This window comes from Balaenoptera physalus (genome assembly GCF_965194825.1).
Source record: "Balaenoptera physalus genome assembly, chromosome: 10".
NCBI lineage: Eukaryota > Metazoa > Chordata > Mammalia > Artiodactyla > Balaenopteridae > Balaenoptera > Balaenoptera physalus.
The window spans coordinates 3,192,554-3,211,844 of NC_138889.1; the positions used below are offsets into that span (position 1 = coordinate 3,192,554).

A 19,291-nucleotide genomic window follows, 5' to 3' on the forward strand; every position below is an offset into this window, starting at 1 on the left:
GTTGTGTTTGCAAAAAGGGAGCAGAGAAATACTTCAAGGGTGGCAGAAAATGCTGAGAAGGAGTGAAATTCTCTTATCTGAATCTTTCTAGACCATCCGGATATTAAGTAGCAAAATAGCTTGGAACGTCTCTTAAAGCCAAGCGTTCCTTGTCCGTGGAAATCCATCGGAGGTGAGCGGAGCATAGCCTGGGAGTATTTCCCTGAGAAAAGAGGTAGCTCTCTATTCTATGGGCCGCTAGAAAAGGAGGAGGAAAAGCAACACACACATGCGCACGCATGCACACACACGCACACACACGCAGATGAATGAGAGAAATACCCCAGGAGCAAGATCTAGTTTCTCTAAAATACTCCTGAGCCGTACAAGAGTCCAACAGCTGCACGGAAGACCACACTAATCCAAGTCTTGGAATGTTCCAGGTTTCTACCAGCTGCAACTGCTGGCCTGGACCCATTGCCCTGCGCCCGACAAGAAGGTGAAGGGTGCGAGCACGGTAGAATCAGAGTAGAGGGCTGGCATGCAGACCCTGCCCCAGGCTCCGTGGCCAGCGGAGCAGGTGGGAACGCTCAGCTCTGTGTCAGCAGGCGGGTCCTCTGCTCCTGGTCCCACGCTCAGTATCAGGTGGTGATTTGTTTGTTTCCGGTCAGTTTGGTTACTGTTGGCTTTAGTGTGGGACGTGCCCCCTCCATCCCCTGAGGGCACCTTCGGAGGAACTCTAACTCCTTAGCAGCCACTCCCTGTTTCGCTTTCCCTCTGAGAGTAAAGATCTCAGTGATCAGAACGAGCTGAGTCACTCCTCAAAGTCCCTTGTGAAGCATCTTCTGCTTTACGTCCTGTCTCTCACACGTCCCTTTTACCATTTATGCCCTTAGCTACTTTTCTAACGCTCTTTGAGATCTGCGGATACGCCTTGCCCAGGGGTTCAATAAACGTTAAGTTGAATCAAGTTGAACCTGGACACTTCCATTGACTTCACTTTTTTTCCTATTTCTTTGTTTCATTTTCCCCTTTGCGGTCTATCACCAGGGTGCCCTACATCACTAAGGTGAATAATGCATCCCTGAATCATTTCACGATAAAAGCATTCTTCCTCATATGTCAAACAGCTTCCCATATAATTCATATTCTTCCGTCCCCTCCCCCACCTTCCAAGTCTAACGCCATCGTCCGGTGATTGTTTGTGCAATGCGAACGGATGAACGGGTGGGATGAGAAGGATCGGGGGGGTAGGTGGAAAGTGGGAAAAGACATTCCCGTCATTGTTGTCACAGCTGCCTTCCTGCGGGGCTCTCTGAGGGTCTGCACGGTCCTTAGGAGGAAAGCATAAACAGCACACACAGCATGGGTTTGATTCTACCACTCAGCCTGGGCCCACTCCGGCCCAAATGTTTGGTCACAGTCTAAATGAATCACTTTTGCTAGGCTAGGGAGCTGGCGAAAATGTGAAGGTCTGAGTAAAAAGAGATGAGATGCAGGTGTCACGTGGGGGGAGGACTTGGAGTGGAAGAGGTGGAAAGGGGATGGGGAGAGGGCTTGAGAAATGAGTTCATGAACCCCTGTGTCGTGACATGGGGAGGTCCCTGTATCCGGAGTCCGGACTCCAACAATCTAACGTGCACCTGGCGATTTTCAAAGCCTTTTTAATACATGCTCTCAGTTGAAGGCTGCAACAGCTCTCAGATAGATAAGGCAGATCAATTCTATGTCACAGAAGAGGAAATTGAGTCTGAACGATGTTTCCTGAGCTGCCCAAGCGCACAGAACACCCAGAAGTTGGGCTCTGGATTAGAGCTCAGTGGCATCCGCTCCAGGTCACTGCTGCCGAGGATCCCGCAGGTACACCTGCCCCCCTTTCCTTCCCGGAGACCCTCCCCATGAACCTGCTGCTGCAGCTTCAGGACCATCCGAATCTCCCTGCACGGGATGTTTGCCTCTATGGCTGGGCTGTCAACGGGACTCTTGTTATGAAAACTGCTCACTGGGTGGACTTCTCTGCCTGTTGGTTCAGCCTTTTGCCTCCATCAGATCTCCGGGCTTTGAGAAGTTAGTGCCGTTTCCTTTCCTTTCCCCTCCCAGCCCTTCTGGGGAGGTGGGCAAGGTGAGTGGAGAAAAGGGGGCTATCCTTGGAGTTTCATCGGCTCCCAGTAACCTCCTTAGCTTCTGCTGCCATTCACTAAGCACCTGTACAGACAGGAGCCTTGGGTGATGCACGGCAGGGGGTGGGGAGGGGGTTCTGGGAGAAAGCGGGGAGGAGAGAACCCAGACAGCGGGGGTGGGTGGGATACTGACCTTGTAACAAAGTTGAGCTTGTAGGCTCACTTAGCTCTAAATCAGGTGGGGATATACAGGAGAGAAAAATGAAAACAAACACATATATTATATACAGTAGCTATATATTGGTCATATATAGTTTGTATACTGTCTTTCACACACATTTCTGGAGGGATGGAGAAACAAAAGGAGACACAAAAACCAGAGGTGGTAGGACAAGAGGAACGCTGAAAGGCGGGGTGCGTGCACACAGGATGCCCTGGTCGGAAGGTGAGGGGCTGGCCATGCGTACGCACCCCAGCGCAGGGAGCACGGACTCTGGGTTTGTGCTGAGCTGCGGTGCTGATTGGGTAACACAGGACCAAAGTCCCTTTCCAGATGAGATCTGTGTCACATCCACACCCACACTGTTTCATTTTGGAAGACCTAGTTCAGGAATTTCTGGTCCTTATGGCGCCACGGCAGGAGCAAGGTCCTCCCAGGGGCCTCTGTGATACAGGATCACAGGGGCTGAACTCTCCTGGTCCCCTGCGGCCTCTGGAACCTTAGGGACAAGGTGCTCAGAACCCTACTGGTTCCTGATAAGAAGGACCACCCATGCCCTGTTTGGCTTAAGTACCTCAAAGATACTGACCCTGATGGGCATCTCCCAGCACCAGCATCCCTCACTTTTCAACGTCAGGTCATGTGTACAGCTTACGTGCAGGTTGGTGGCAAAATGACGCTAATTTAGCCAGCTCTCTGATGCTACAGGAGAAGGAGCCTAATCACAAAGTATATTCGCATAAAGTAAACGCTGCTTTCCAACCTGCTCAAGTCGGCTTGATGGCTCTGAGCCGAGTCTTCTGATAATAGGAAATGACATGGGAAACTCCCCAATACATTTATATTTGTCAAGAGGTCTTACTGATAGTGGGTGGCAATAGTTTAGGGGCCACGCTCTGTGGACCAGCCACAGCAGAGCTGATGCGGTGGAAACGCCCATCTTGCCCGTTAACGGGATTTCCTAGCCTCGTGGTACTACGTCCCCCAGGTGGCATTGCTGTGATGGGCTCCTCAGAAATGCTCTCTCAAATGAGGCTAAAAACTTGGTTTCTGTTTGATTAAATTTGGAAAAACGCTCCAAACTTTTTCTCCCTCTTAGAGATTTAGTGTGTAAAGGCTCTGAGACCTCCCGTGTTAAAGAACATTCCCACGTGGGCCCCGTTCATCTTTGTTGGACCCAGGCTTTCTAAACTTATCTGAATCCATACTATCAGTTTTTAACACATGTTTTTAGAGAGCCCCCTGTACTCCAGAAAGCTGGCAATTGTAGGACTGTCCCAAATGATACACAGGGTGACATGAATGCTGACAGACCGGTGGGGGATGCGGGCAGAGGTTGTAACTGCCAAACACGGGTCTGCGGAAAGGAGCAGATTTATGGCACATGCTTCACTGCATTGCTTGTCACAAATGCCCGGATTTCACTCTTAAAGTTTGCTTCTTCTCTCTCTTCTCATCTTAGATGGCTTAAGGGGAAGAGGCCAGGGAATTAGCAGTGATAAAGCCAATTGCAAAACCATTTCATGCATCTGATTTGGAAGAGCAAAGAGGTCAAAGGAGGAGGGAGATTGTTTATAGGAACGAGGAAGGCTACGGGTGGAGAGCAGGGAACTCAGGGGGAACCTTGGATTTGCAAGGCAAGGGAAGGAGGGAGCTGCCCCTTCCTAACCATGGTCCTTGTGTTCATGCAGACAGACACCTGCCAAAAAGCCAAAAGGCTGACAAATGTGAGGGGCCATGATGACTGGCCCTGTGGGGGAGGCGTGAGACACATCAATCACTCTAATCACAGCTCTGCCCTTTCGGGTCTGCCAGCTCTGGGATCAAGGGCAGGCTTCCCCTTCCCAGCCCTCCTGGATAAAGCGGGGCTTTATTTTACATGCTGGGTGAAAGGGGGATGGAATGTGATTTGGAAATCGAGATGGGACAGTGGAGCAGCGCAGGTGGGCTATCGGGGCAGGCTGGGTCCACTGCGCCGTGGAGAGGATTTGGCAGGGCAGGGGGAGGGGCGCTACTTGAAGCTCTGGAATTATCTGGGGGTCCTCAGAATAAAAAGGATTTAGGTTCCTGTCAATTTTCTGCTAGCTTCCTCACCTTTCCCTCCCTGTAACATTCAAGAGTGCTTGTTAACATGGTTGACGGGGGACCAGACTTGAAAAATTCCAAGCTAACTGAACTTGTTGGGGCCTGGAGGGATTTGCCCCCAAAGCAACCAGAGATTAACCCTGTGGGCTGCGGGGAGAATCTGCCTCTACCCAGGGATGGAACCCATCACAGATGCCGGATGACGCTCGGGCATCCAGACTCACTTCTGTGTAGCTGTTCTACCCATAGAGGTGCGAGACTTCGGGGTCTAAGAGGCAGCTTGTTTACTTGCTTCCTTTCCTTGTTTCTGGCACCAGTACAGTTGCCGGATATGTAATGAAGGCACAGCAGTTTGCCTTGCACGCATTAGTCCTCAATAAATAGCGACTGAATGAATTAATGCATGAATGATTATGGGACTTCTGTCCAGATGGGGGCTTGGTTGGACAGATCCCTTCAGACAACACCCTTGGACACAAATGGAGAACTCAGGAAACACTCATTTTCTATGTTAATTCTTCCTCTAGCACTAATAGCATTCAGGATCCCAAGGCCCATGATTCTACTTTTATAAATACAATGCAGCTTCTCTTACGTCCCAATGGCCAGAAAAAGTTTCAGAAATGGTAACATTTCACACTCATCCAGGGAACAAGTATGGAAATAGTGTGTGTTCCTCTCTGGGCTCTTGACTATTAGACCCAACTGTAATAACCACAGTCAGTTCAGGAGATACTGAGGGAAAAAATGCAATGTCACTTCAGTATCCTCAAATCCTTTTCTCTGATATCAGGATTCTTCCTAGTACAGAATGACACCTGGTGTCTACTTTCATACGTGTGCTGGTTCCCTCTCTCTCTCTCTCTCCCCCTCCTTCCTCCTTTCTTGCCCTTCTCACCCACCCCGGCCTAACTACCCCTGACTCTATTCCACGCCCCCGCTGCCCTTCCCTCCTGCCCCCCTCCTCCACACGCCCCTCCCTCTGTCGTTGCCCAGCCTGGGGCTCCGTCTCACCGAACAGTGTGATGCTGGCGTTGGTGTGGCCCAGCTTGTTGGTGGCCACACACGTGTAGTTCCCATAGTCATGCTCAGAGACGTTGAGGAAGATGAGTTTGGAGAGGAAAGGTCTGTTTTCCACTTTGACCCCCTTCTTTCCTTCAACCAGCCTGAGACAAACAAGAGACAGACCAAAAAGAGAAAAAGGAGATGGTTTTATATATATATATATTTTTTTTCTCATAAGGAAGAAGAGAGACTCTGGAATTAATGACCTTCCCTCTGCCCCCTTTCTGTCATCACTATAATCACTTATGTTTTTGCATTCAACTACACAACAAGTTGGCCACAATCGCACGTATAATCGCATTTCTCTGTTTTAGGTGTGTGCCTGGAGACATTTCCTGGCACAGTGCAGATATCCGTCTCCCTATGAAGATAGTGAAGTTCTCTGAAGGCAGGTGCCTTCAACAAATATAACGTGCCAGCTGCGTGCACTCAGCCCAACAGGATTCGTGCGGTAGGTGCTCGGAATTGTGGACATAATTGACGTTGACGGTGGTGATGATGCAGATATGATGGTGACGATGATGACACCTGGGAAAGTGAAAAGCTCGGTCTTCAAAGAGGAGGAGAAGCTGCGGGGTTTGAAAGAGCAATGTTTTTCAATCCCCTGAGTGATAAAATTACCCCTTAAGAACTTGAGGCATTCTACAGGTAATACCTTATTTTCGGCTTTGATTAGGATTAAAGAATCGGGGATCGTTTTTACGTTAGGGGACTCTGAAGGGTCTGGGAGTGGTGATCTGTCCAGAGTATTATAGCAACTCAGCCTGGAAGAGATTACAGATGCCTGAGAATACGGCCCTACGTGGCCAGGACTGTCTCCCCGAGCTGCCTCACCCCATCATGGAGTCCAGTGTGCCACAAGGGCTCATCCCGACAGCCGGGGCCACTAGCTAAAAGCCACGGAGAGTTAGTTGGGAGGACAGCCGGGCACGCTTATTAGAAGCACAGAGACCATTACAGGGCAGACAGAGGGGGAAAGGAGAAAACTGCGTTAGAGGCTGGTAGGGCCACATCCCCCATCTTCGGAGGCTGTTAGTAGCAATTCCTATTGAACGTACGTGTCTGCATGGAAATTATGAGACCAGCCCTCTTCTTTTTAAAAAACTCTGGAATGCCCTATTTTGGAAAATGGGCTTTAAGTCAACCTTTTACTTTCCCTGAAATAATTTGACTTCCCTGCCCAGAAGTTGAGTCTATGCTACAGGAAAGAGAAATACTAGTGGGGAAAATCATCCTTCTGAATGGAGGATCTCAGGGAACTGGTCACAGCGTCAGCTGCCTGTGTAGGGCCTGGCTGGAGCAGGACGTGTAGACAGTAAAATATGTCAAGATGATCGCGTATGTGGACAGGCCTGTGGGACACAAATTGGAGCAAATGGCTGGCGTTGGAGTCATCAAACCGAGAAAGACAATATTCAAGGCAGAAATAGCAAGTAAAGCTCAGCAGGACAATAATGAGAAAATGCTCTGTAAACCATAAAATGTTATTTGAAATAATATATTTCTGCGGAGTCAGACACTGCGAACTCCTGCCTGTCCCTGGGCCACAGGACGTTTTCGGCAGAGACGTCCGCTGTTTGTCATCATCTGAAGGTGCTGCCTCTGCAGGAGGCCAGGATGGTTCTCTCCTTCGCCGAGACTCACGACCTCCGTGATGAGAAGAGCAGGATCCTGGCCTCAGTCTTAACCCCACGTCTGTCTCCGGGGGAGTCAGAGTGGGGCTGAAGGAACCCGCCTTGCTTTCCATTCCGTAGCTTTCCATCTGCGAACCTTCGTCTCTGATAAGCGAGGGGCAGCGAGCCGGCCTGAGTCCAGGGACTTCATTCAAATGTGGGCACAGTCCACGGCGAATGAGGTGTCCGGCTGTGTGGCCAGACACCACCGTTCTCTTTCCAGCTTGTTCTGTAGACGCTGGTCCTCCAGGGGGTGCTGTTCAGAGAAGGCTCTGAAGCCCCCCTGCCAGGAGGCTCCTCTGAGCTCCCCGAGCATATTGATCCCATTTGCCATTCTGAGCCCATGCCTGGGCTGGGGAGGAAGCCTTCACGTCAGAAGCAAGCTGTGAACTAGATTTCAGCTCTGCGGTGGGGAGAGACACTTACCCAGAGCAGGTTCGGCTTGACAGCTCGGAAATGTCTTTAGCTAAAAGCAGAGTAGGGCGGCCCGCGGTACTCAGCAGCGCCTTGCAGCTTCTGGGGCGACCCTCCGTGTGGTCACACACCTCCCACACCACTGCGGAAACCAAGCAGGACCCGGGGCGGCTCCTGGGCACAAAAGCCTCTCTGTGTCCCCTGTTTCTTGTTTGTAGGAAATAGACTTCATTCAGCCTCCATGACCTTCCCTGAGTTCCAATGAGCAGTTCAAACAGATGCTAATCAGGGAAGGGAGGGGCTGCAGAGACAGGGGAGGAGCAGTGGAGAAACCACAGTGCAGCCATGAGGCAGGGTCCTGGTGCCCCCGCAGGGGATGCACGTCAGCTGCTTTGCAGATACTGAAACCCCCTGTGTGCTGCCCACAGGCATGTAGGGCCCAGAGCAGTTGGAACCAAAAGGTTGATGATGCCGAGTCCCGCTTACCTCCCCACCAACCAGTCAGAAGAATGTCCACCAGCTGACCACGCCCTCTATGAACCATCACTATAAAACTCCTCACCACCCACTCCAGGGCGGGACACACAGTTTTGAGGGCATTAGCCCGCTGTGGCCCCCTTTACCTGGCAAAGCAATAAAGCTATTCTTTTCTACTTCACCCCAAACTCTGTCTCTGAGATGTACTTCAGTGTTGGGGTACAGAGGCCAGATTCGGCATCACTACCAGGCTTCAGCTTCTTAATGCTTTTCAATGCCTGGAGTCCTGTGGATGAGTGGCCCTTATTAAGGACAGGCTTCCCTTCCCTCTCCCTTTGATCGATGGCACCCACGGTGGTGGCAGGTGTCAAGTGGCTAGTACACAGTCAAGACAGATTTCTACCCAGAATTCTGAGAAAACTGCCTGCCCCCATCACATAGACTCCTTTGATTTGCCTCAGAAATCCCCTCAGCTCGCCAGGAATGTGAGCTAGGTTAGAGCTGGTCTGCCCCCAGGCAGGTGCAATCTGCCCTGGGAGACCTGCCTGGAGGAGGTGACCTGCGAAGGTCACCCGGACGAGGTGACCTGCGAAGGCCCAGGAAGGTCAGGCAGTGACAAGACTTCAGAGGCAGAGATGCTCTTCTAGAGCTGGGTGACAGGAGGACAGACAACTGCATTCCATGGTCTCCCATTCCCCTCCCATTTACACAGGGGAATAAATACACGAGCGGCAAATGGGAAACCGAGCGGAATCTACTAAAGGAGAGAAAAGGAGCTGCCATGAGGACTCAGACAGAGGACGACTCAGAGGCACCTGAGCCAGGGGCTCTGAAAGCTGCTGCCCACCACGGTGATGCTGCCGGGCTCTCTCCTCCTGGGTGAAGCCTGCAGCCCCCCTCTCCGGGACGCAGCAGCAAGCTCTCCCTTCCTCCACCCACCACTGGCCATTTTTGCCTAAAGCCTAATCTTCTTTCCTCCACGTATTTTAAGATTTTGTTTCTTCTACATTTTGCTCACATTTTCGTCCCACAGAGAATTAGAAAAACAGGAGGCAGCTGATTCATTTTCATGAAGGCCCAGGCCACGGAAAGTTCAGGAATTTACCCTGGAGCTCAATAGATTTTTGTTTTGTTTTGTTTTCTGATACTGGACCTTCACGTCTCACTTTTGTTCTTAGTAAAGGAAAGGATAAAAAGGAGGAAAGAGGAAGCCGGATTTCAAAGAAAGATACCCATGTTTATTTACTGGGAAAATACTATTCCCTTCTGCTTGATTCTGATTTCTTGGAAAAAAAGGAGGAAAGCCAGCTATTTCTTCTTATCTCTCCCTGAGTTTGCTTTTCCTCATTCTGTCTCAGTACTTCCATCTACAAAATGGGCTAGACACATAACAATGCACCTAAGTTGCTGCCAGAATTGGTACCTAAAAATGAAAAAGTTCTGCTTCTCACTGGGAAGGGCTATGATGATGTGCAATGGGTCCTCTGACTAAGCAACTTGGTTCTAAACAAAGTTCAGGGGTTGATGCAGAGACTGGAGGAGCTCTTGGTGTCTGGCCTCTTTTATTAAACTTATTTTTTATTGAAGTATAGTTGATTTACAATGTTATGTTGGTTTCAGGTGTACAGGAAAGTGATTCAGTTATACATTTATATACATATATTCTTCTTCAGATTCTTTTCCTTTATGGGTTATTACAAAATATTGAGTAGAGTTCTCTGTGCTATACAGTAGGTCCTTGTTGGTTATCTATTTTATATATAGTAGTGTGTATCTGTTAATCCCAGACTCCTAATTTATCCCTCACCCCTTTCCCCTTTGGTAACCATAAGGTTGTTTTCTATGTCTGTGGGTCTATTTCTGTTTTGTAGATAAGTTCATTTGTGTCATTTTTTTAGACTCCACATATAAGAGGTATCATATGATACTTGTCTCTGACTTACTTCACTTAGTATGATAATCTCTAGCTGCATCCATGTTGCTGCAAATGGCATTATTTCGTTTTTTTTGATGGCTGAGTAGTATTCCATTGTATATATGTACCACATCTTCTTTATCCATTCATCTGTTGATGGACACTTAGGTTGCTTCCATGTCTTGGCTATTGTAAGTAGCGCTGCTATGAACACTTCCTGGTCTCTTCAGGAAAGAATCCCAAGGCACTGGAGATGTTCTGAGACGTGTAGGCAGCAGCTGGGTCTCTCAGGGCATGAGTCCTGGCCTGGAGTTGCTCACCTGCTCTCCTTTCCAAAGTTCCCCTTTTTGTTGCTTTTTTCCCTCAGCTTCTCAGCCTCCGTCACTCTGTCCTCCTCCTCTACCCCACATACACCTCAGGACTTTTTTGTATCGCCCCCCTCCCCATTTTTACGAATGTGTTCTGACCATGGACAGCTCTTGCACATGTATTTGCCGTTCATCCACCTGCAAATAGCTCTTTGATAACAGTAATCACGCGTTGCCTGGTCCCCGGAGCCACTGAACCCTGTGCTAACGTGCCATTTGCTAACTCCTCATGGTGACAATCTTCAGTGATCATGACAAACTTCCTGATGGCGGCTGAAACAATAGGAGGGGATGGGAGAGGCCCCTCTCTTTTCTCCTGCAGTGAAAGTACAAGCCGGGCACAAAGGGAGGCTAACCTGGGTCACGGACGCTTTCATGCACCACCCCTGAGAGTGGCTGGAACTGGACCGGAGTCCTCAGACGCAGCTAACTTAGTGCCCGGGAGCATTCCTTCCTGACGCCTTAATGCAAGCCTGAGAAGGTGTTAAAAATAGCTGCAGGCAGACCACATTATTTTCTGGGCCTATAAAAAACTCACAGGCTCCTAGTGGCCTTTCCTTTGAGATTTTGCTTCCCTTAAAAAATAGTTTTTCTCAGGCTTGTTGGTGGGCGAGTGCCAGTTCTGCATGGCAACATCACAAACATAGCTGAAGTTCATTAATATCAAGAAAAGGCTTGTTTGTGTATTGTTTCTCCCTCATAGGTAGGAGGAGTTCAGGAGAGGACTTCGCAGGAACCATTTGCATCCCTGTGGAATCAGGCAGGAACCTGGAAGAGCTTTCTTCTTCTTGCGGGGAGGGGGAGGGAGCCTTACCTTTTGTCATCCTTGTACCACTGGAATTCTGCCGAGGGAACTGCGGAGGCTTCACACTGCAGCGTCCCCGTCTGTCCCACGGGGACACCTGTCCCCTTAGCTTCTGAAATATATGGAGGATCTGTAGAGAGAAGACATCCCATAGTGTCTCAAATGCCTCAGTCACTGACTATGTTTTTCATGCCCTGCTCTACCTCCGGTCTCCACCATGTGCCGGGGAATGAAACCATCCCATATTGTTCTAAGGAAAAGCTCACATATACTGCTTCTGCTTCCCTCTGGACAGAGGTGGAATGACCAGGTATTCAGGCATACTTCCTGTTTAAACTTTTCAACTTTCATAGGATGTAGCCACCCCATCGACCCTCTACCCCATGGGTTGACTGTCAGCACCTTTAATCAGCCCTATAGACTGTCTGCACGCCAGGTTCTTGCCAGAATATATAACCTTGAACTATTCAATTTCCATCAAAAGCTCGGTTGCAAGAAATAATACTCATGGAGAATTGCCTGAGGATACACAGACCCGTCACTCTTGGAGGTGTTCTACGCTGGACCCCTGAATCCAGCCGGACCGACCAGAGCTAAGTACTTGGCCTGCATTCATTCCAAGGCTTTGTCAAACTGCCCTTGACAATGCCGACAGTTGCACTGAAATGCATTGTGAGAAACAGCCACAACCAACTCGCCCTTCTGTTTATTGCAGAGATATTGCATGTGATGTCATTGTGCTCTATTTGTGGAGACCTTAACGTGAAGTTATTTTTCGAGTCTCAGTACCAGAAAAAGCAGTGTTTCTCCCAAGCAACTAATTTGCTTTTATCTTATGGACATAAACCTCAAACCAAATGATGTTTCCCCTCTTTGCTTCAGGAGCTGGAAGCCAAATCCTGGACCCACATCTGACCACCTTGGCATATAAATTTTATGTGCTGATTTCCCCCTAGATTTCATTTATTTTCCCATATAGGTTTTCCCTTTGCTTACATTTCCTTACTCTCTAGGTTAATCTTTATTAACCTTAAGTCATCTTATGTCACTTTAAAAATCGTGGTAGGGTACAAAAATGGTATCATTGTTACACCTGTTTCCTTGCTGCTTAAAGCGCTTTGTGTTAATTAGGTTTGAATTGCAACAGAAACCAAAATATTAAAGAATGAGTAATCACCAAAACACGATATTCTTCCTCTACCTCCACCCTCACCTAAGTTTTGAAGGAGAAAGGCTTGTTGTTTGCTGGCTTAGTTCTTAGGTTCTAGTCTGTCCTAAGACTTTCTGAAATTGGGCACAGCAGGGAAAACTTTCAGAATGTCACAGAGAACTGAGTCAGGGTACATAACGAGGAACTGAGAGGGGAAAGCGTGAGGGAGGGGGGCGAAGTTGCATAGCATCAACGTCAGAATTTGGATGGTAAAGGAGGAGGAGGGGTCCAGAGCAGTGGCCTCCATGCTTTTTGGGTTCAGGATCTCACGTAACAAAAATCAGGTATGAGCTATACCCTCTAATATGTGGATATGTGTATGTTTATCTATTTATAGTCCAATTATGAATGTATACCATGTCCATCAACATACATAATTGGAAAAGGGTGAGATAAAATCAGTATACCATGAACAGAAGTTATAATATTTCCTCCATACACATGCTTTTAATTTATTTTCTTGCTCCCTATGAAGGAGATGACTGTCTAGAGAGTGAGAAGCTTGGTGACATTATGAGTAAAGTATGGGAAAAATTGGGATTCAAAGACAAGCTTGTATACCTTATGCATTGAATGCTACTTCACGATCTTTCAGGAATGTTAAGGCAAGTTCGGGATGATACGAAATCACTTTCAGATCCAATTTATTATCGTTTTTTTAAAGAGTTTGGAATTGTCGCTCCTAAAGGCAGGACACGGACCGCAAGGCTGCTCTGTTTCCTACCCCGAGTCAGGGCGTGGTGCTGAGGCCAGCTCTCTGCTGTGGCCACGACAGCAGCAGCCGCAGGCACGTGCAGGGTGGGGGCTCCTGCGACTACTTACAGTTCACGGTGACCTTGACTCTCCGCACCACTGGGGCAGCCACATCATTGGAGGCGCTGCACTCATAGTCCCCCGACTGCTCCCTCGTGATGCCCTGGATCTCCAAGTACTCGTCTTCGCTCACAAAGCCCACAGCTGCAGGAGAAGGTGTGGTGGAACAGGAGAAAAAACACCAAAGGTACAAACTTAGAAAACAAAGTGTGCAACGGTTACGTCTGCAGAGAATCGTGCCCCTTCCAAGTCCAGATTCTTGGGCTCCAGGCCAAGTCTCCCTCCTTCAACTCTTTTTTTTTTTTTTAATCAGTCATCAATTTTATACACATCAGTGTATACATGTCAATCCCTCCTCCCACTCTTTTATCTCTTCCATCACCAGCTCTTCCTTGGTTCCCTGACGGGCCAGCTAAAAGGTTTGTGTTCCTACCTGCACTAAGCACAGAGTCTGGAGAATTGCTGGTCCTCAGTAAGTGATGAATAATGTTGACATTTACCCTGCCCGAATCTCACCAAGCACTCAGGCTCAGGGGATCTGAGTTAGGCACCTTTGGTGAGTATTCACTTTCTGGTCTCCAGGTACCGTTTAGGATGAACCTTGAAATGCAAAGCTGATGCCATCATCCTAGATCACGAATCCATGATCGTGATCATACCACACTAGCAGTTACACACACACACAGCCGCAAAAGGCAGTGGACACACTAATGAAATTAAATTTCTGTTTTCAGATTTAGACACTCAGTTAAATCAGCCGAAATCCATTTTCTAAACTTCAATCTGCTGGAGCTCTTGGGTACGAGATCCTGGCCACAAATCAACAGCAGGGACTCCACCCTCTAACTACAAACACGGCAGAGAGGAAAGAGCAAGAAGACAGGGCTGCGAATCACACTGTCACATCCCCGTCCAGAGACTCGGTCTCCCCACTGAAGATTTATGAATAATAGTAACAACCGTCTACCTACCCGACTTCCTCCCTGAGGTCTGGCCTTGAGCCTTTGATATGGACAGACCAGGACATTAATGCCTGCAAGAGGATTGTCACTGTCCCCTCCCAGAGTCACCCTGAGCGTTCACCTCCTGGCGGAGAGACAGGGGATGACAAAATACTCGGGTGCATCCTGGGATCAGCCTGCCTCTCTGTTAAACGAAGATAGTCAGCATGGTGGTACACCTTACCCTGTGACCTGGCATCGTCTTACGGGGAAAATGTGTGTTATTTTTAATAGCTATTCTGCGACAACAAGCAGAAGTTGAGACTGTCCCCAGAAACCAGAAGACATGTTCCCTGGAATAAGGTATATTTAATCCTAACACCTCACAGGGCTGTGTGGAGGAGCAAATGAAAACTAGTTACATGAAAGCACTTTGGAACACTAATGTGCTGCACACTTGTTGCCCTAGTCACCCTGTGATCTGCCTGGACACCCAGACTCAGGGGGCGCCAGGCTATGTTAACCCCAGGGGGCCCCACGTGAGTGGGGAGGGAAGAGGCACAGTGCCCCCCAGGTGATAAAACCCCTCCATAACACCACCCGTATCGGCTGATGCAAAGCACAAAGATGACAAGAGGAAGAAACTACTGTAATACAAAGAATTATGTGTGTGGTATGTAAATTATGGTTGTATGTGTTCTGTGACATTGTTAAGCTCCCCATATTTTGTCAAGATAATAACAGGAGCAATGACAATGACACAGAAGACAACAGCTTTCTTCTACAGAAGGACCACTGCCTGCCCAGCGAGGCCAGGGCCCCTGGGTCATGGTAACTCTGTGTCACTGTGCAGAACTCAGTCCAACCTGAGCATTTCCCAGGTGTCTTCATACCCTACGGAGCCCACATATATGTGCAGGGACACTCCTGCCTCTACGACCTTCAGGGGAGCAAAAGAACAGCCTCTGTCTATTAGAGCAAGCGAGCAAGAGTTAATTCACAGGAAGAACCAGGGACGTGCTGACAAGTAGAAAACAGCGTGCAAAAGTCCAGGATACGGAGAAGACCATCAACATCAACCCATAGACCCTCATGGTCCCAACCAGTGAGAACCTTCTCCATGTCACAGGAGCCTTAATTGTCACTGTTTCCTAAGCATCTGTAGGGGAAAAAGCACCAACCTTGATTTGCGGAAGAGGGGAGGAAACGAGGAGAAGAGGTTTAAATGAAGAGCTTGTGATTCCTTTTAGGTTGTCGTTGTTTATTTGCGCCCAACCTGAGCCTACATTTGTCAGATATTCCCCGCTAGATGCTGTAATTACTGTGCAAAGCATCGAGGAGACCAGTGTCACACTTAATATTCCCATTAATTTTAAATGGTGGTCCTTGGTACATATGTGTGGCAATTGGTGTCATATTTTAATTAGGCTTGCCCTACACCATCTGAAATTAATAATAGCTCGAATTACCAGTGTAATTTATAAATTAACAGTGCCATAGCATTAGAAAATAAATTAGCTCTGGACAGCTGTTTCTGGATTGAGCTCCAGTGTCAAACCAGTGACTGGGAGGACCTCAGATCTCCTGGGAGGCTGCGTACGACACCATCAAAGCAAAGAAGCAAAATGACACAGGGTTCTCTGGTCTCTTGTTCTTCTTTCCAACTACAGACCATGCATCTAGTTTAATTCTATCATCCAAACACGTTCTTGTGTGACCACAGTAAGACTTACAGGAACCAAGCTTGAATGAATTTGTTATAGGAATATCCAAATGGAGAAGTTGATGGGGGGCGGATTACTGTCACAGACTGAAATGCAACGATGTAAATATTAGGACAATCACGGTAAAAAACTTAGAAAGTTTTTTGTGGGGACATGTGTGCTGCTGTATGTGAAGTTTAATATATTAATATCAGGCAATTTTATGTAGGGAAGGAAGTTAGATGGCTTAAGATCTGGGGAAAGTGTATGTTCTCCACTGACGTAGATATATATTACCAGAGGGAGAGGATTACACTTAAGTCATCCTGCAAAAACCAATGAAGCTTAATTTTACTATCATGTGTTCTCCAGACCAAACGTAGAATTACAGGAAAAGCACAATCACTGCTCACCCATTGTTATATGTACACTTTCTGATTAAACTGGAAAGGTAGTATGTATATAGTAAAATGCTTTATACATTTTAGCTTTCATTATCATTATTGTTACCTTTCTCCTCATATACTTTTTTCTCAAATAGGAGCAAAAATAGCAAAATCAGACAGAAAACCAGTATATATATATAAAACAAATGAAACTCTGAATCACCAGAAATGAGGTCCCTATAGGGACTGCTTAAACAGACAAACAAGAAAAAAAAAAAAAACCAAAAAACCACTAAACTGAAATCTGAATTTATAGAGTTAATGATTAATGATTCAAGGAAAGTTTTCCTTTAATAGCATTTGCACTCTGGCTATGAAATGATCAGTGCTTTGTCACTCGAATGGAGAACTTACAAAGACTATTGGAAGAAAAACAAAAAGAAAACAGATCAACAGAGCTAGGACATAGGCTGACTTCAGAAGAATTGCCTAGAATAGTTGTTTGAATATAGAATTTTAGATGCCACTCATAGCTACTAAATCTGAATGTCCTGGGATGAGGAATGTTAATAATTTTACTTGGAAATTCTTATGTACAGTCAAGTTTGGGAATTAGGGATTTAGGTCAATCCTGTATTTTTCATGTGGGAAATTGAAGTTTAAAGGAGGCCATGATCACGCATGGGGCTAGAGGCAGCACACCAGGTCTCCTGATGTCCCTCACACCGATCCTACAGCTATAGTAGTACTCTCTAATGGTGTTTTTATGCCGTGTGCACTGGTCTTATTTTCCCATGCAATCAAAACTTTTTGACAGCAGGGACCATGTCTTGGGCATCTCTGGCTCTTAAGGCACCTAGGAAAATGGTTTACATAATTTGAAACTTGTCAACTTCTTATTAATAAACTGATTGAGGGCTTCCCTGGTGGCGCAGTGGTTAAGAATCCGCCTGCCAATGCAGGGGACTTGGGTTTGAGCCCTGGTCCAGGAAGATGCCACATGCCGCGGAGCAACTAAGCCCGTGAGCCACAACTACTGAGCCTGTGCTCTAGAGCCCACGAGACACAACTACTGAGCCCGCGTGCCACAACTACTGAAGCCTGCGTGCCTAGAGCCTGTGCTCCGCAACAAGAGAAGCCACCGCAATGAGAAGCCCTTGCACGGCAACGAAGCGTAGCCCCGCTCGCTGCAACTAGAGAAAGCCCGTGTGCAGCAACAAAGACCCAATGCAGCCAAAAATAAATAAAAAAACAAACAAACAAAAAAAGCTGATTGACCAATAGACTAAGAACTACAGACCGAATTCAATTAAAAAAAAAAAATCAGGGACTCTGTTGCTTACCTAACCCTCACATGGCTCTGTTCCCAAGACAGCACCACCTTTGACCTTTGGTAATTGTTCTTAGCAAAATATTTGTATTTCCTGACTTCAAAAAATATCATCAGTGCTAGTGTTCTAACAGAAGACTTTCTTTAAATATGTGATTTTAAAAGGTTTATCAAGTGTTTAGCATACTTTATATTTAGTCTTGGGGCCAATTATTTCCTCAGGGGGATGCATCTTTAAAAATGGAGATCAAGGAGGAAGTGTGATTTCTCTAACAGAATTTGTTTTACAGCCAACTTCTCAGGAATACAGCTATTTCATTAAGTGGAATCTGACAATCCAAGCAGCGAAATGAAGCAAGTTGGAAACGTGATCACATCTGTCCCCAAACCCCCAAAGAAGCTTCACACTCTCCGAGGACTTAGCTCAGCAGTTTATAACCCATCAAAGGACAAAAACTGCCCTGTGTAAGTAACACTCCTTTGGAAAAGAAAACCCTAGGTTTCTGAGTTCATAGATTGGGCTTTGAAATCTTTATAACTGAAAATAATAATAGCCACGATTATCATTTTTATCACACCCAAGAAAAGCTACAGAGAACAGCTGTAGCTATTGGAGAGGGCACAGCTGTCTCCTTGCTTAATATTCTTATGGAATATATACCAGCTGAGATAAAAATCATTGGACCTCAGAAACTAAAAAAAAAAAAAAAAAAAATACAGAACATAGAATTCCAGAATTCAAAAGTTGGGAGGAATCATTTAAAAAATTTAGTTCAAATACTGTGACTAGTCTAGTCCTCTAGACTCTGCTCCCCTTTTCCCTCTCGATTTGCATCAGGATGTTCCCACTCAACCCAGACTGGGCTTCAAGGAGAGTCGTTTACAGGACAGGTCAGATGGTGTCCCTCCAAGGTGCCTCGATTTTGTGCTGACCAGCATGGCAAGTTTTGTGCTTTGATGGAGGAAGACGTGGTTTGGCTCAGATGCTGGGAGGTATGGTCCACAGGAACATTGTGATAGAGGCGTGGTTAGTATTCCTCAAAAGCAGCCCTTGCAAGACGGAGGGACTGGTCTGAGGTCTGAGGGAGGAAGTGGTTAAAGCCAGAACTAAAGAAGATATTAAAGGTGGGCGAGGCTGCCATGAGATGCAAGGTCAGCCCCTGCTGATGGACTGGGGAAGGTCTCCCTCATCCCGCCCCACCCCCAAGAACTCAAAGCAGTCTGGGGCCCTGGGCGTGCAGCCAGCAACTGTTCAGAACAGACCTCGCTCTCACTCAGCCAGCAGAGGCAGTGGTGAGGGGCGGCGTGGAGGGGGCTCCAAGAACGAGTCAGAGGTAAAGCTGAGGGTCTCCAGGCGTGGACATGGGCCCTCAGAGCCACCTTAACCTGGCACTGGGGGAAATCCTTGTGTGGCAGGACCAGGCTGGGGGCTCGTGGGTTCCACAGAAAACCCACACAGCAACATCTGCTGTGACAGGCTGAGATGACCGTTGTCAAAAAGCATTTCCAAGTAGAATGGAAATTATTATTGAATTATCTACACAGGATAGCTTCTGCGGGTCTGATATTCAGCTGGAGCAAAGCGGTTGAAGGGCTGATCTCGGCTCTTAGCCCTGCTGGCCCCCGGCTGGGCTGTGGACCATGCTGAGCTCCCGTGTCCGCACACTGGACCCTGAGGTCATCCTAGCTGACGGTTCACTCTCCAAACTTCAGACTCCTCTTCTTTAAAATGGGAAAATGACACCGCCTTAGAGCGTGATTGTGAGTATTCAGTATGTGTGAAGTAC

General features: G+C 47.5%; 1 protein-coding gene across 8 annotated transcripts in view; it reads right to left on the minus strand.

Annotated features, from left to right (window-relative positions):
• The window catches only part of NTM (neurotrimin), a 941,546-nt gene that overhangs the window by 14,150 nt on the left and 908,105 nt on the right, over positions 1-19,291 (minus strand). For 6 of the 8 annotated variants that reach the window (XM_082476239.1, XM_082476240.1, XM_082476238.1 and 3 more), the window contains 4 exons: positions 13,154-13,288; positions 11,131-11,251; positions 5,419-5,570; positions 2,293-2,328 (listed from right to left, as the gene is read on the minus strand). In XM_082476239.1, the coding sequence (XP_082332365.1) occupies positions 2,293-2,328; positions 5,419-5,570; positions 11,131-11,251; positions 13,154-13,288 (444 nt within the window). The remainder of the gene's footprint in view (positions 1-2,292; positions 2,329-5,418; positions 5,571-11,130; positions 11,252-13,153; positions 13,289-19,291) is intronic. The other 2 variants (XM_082476241.1, XM_082476243.1) reach the window with 1 other exon arrangement.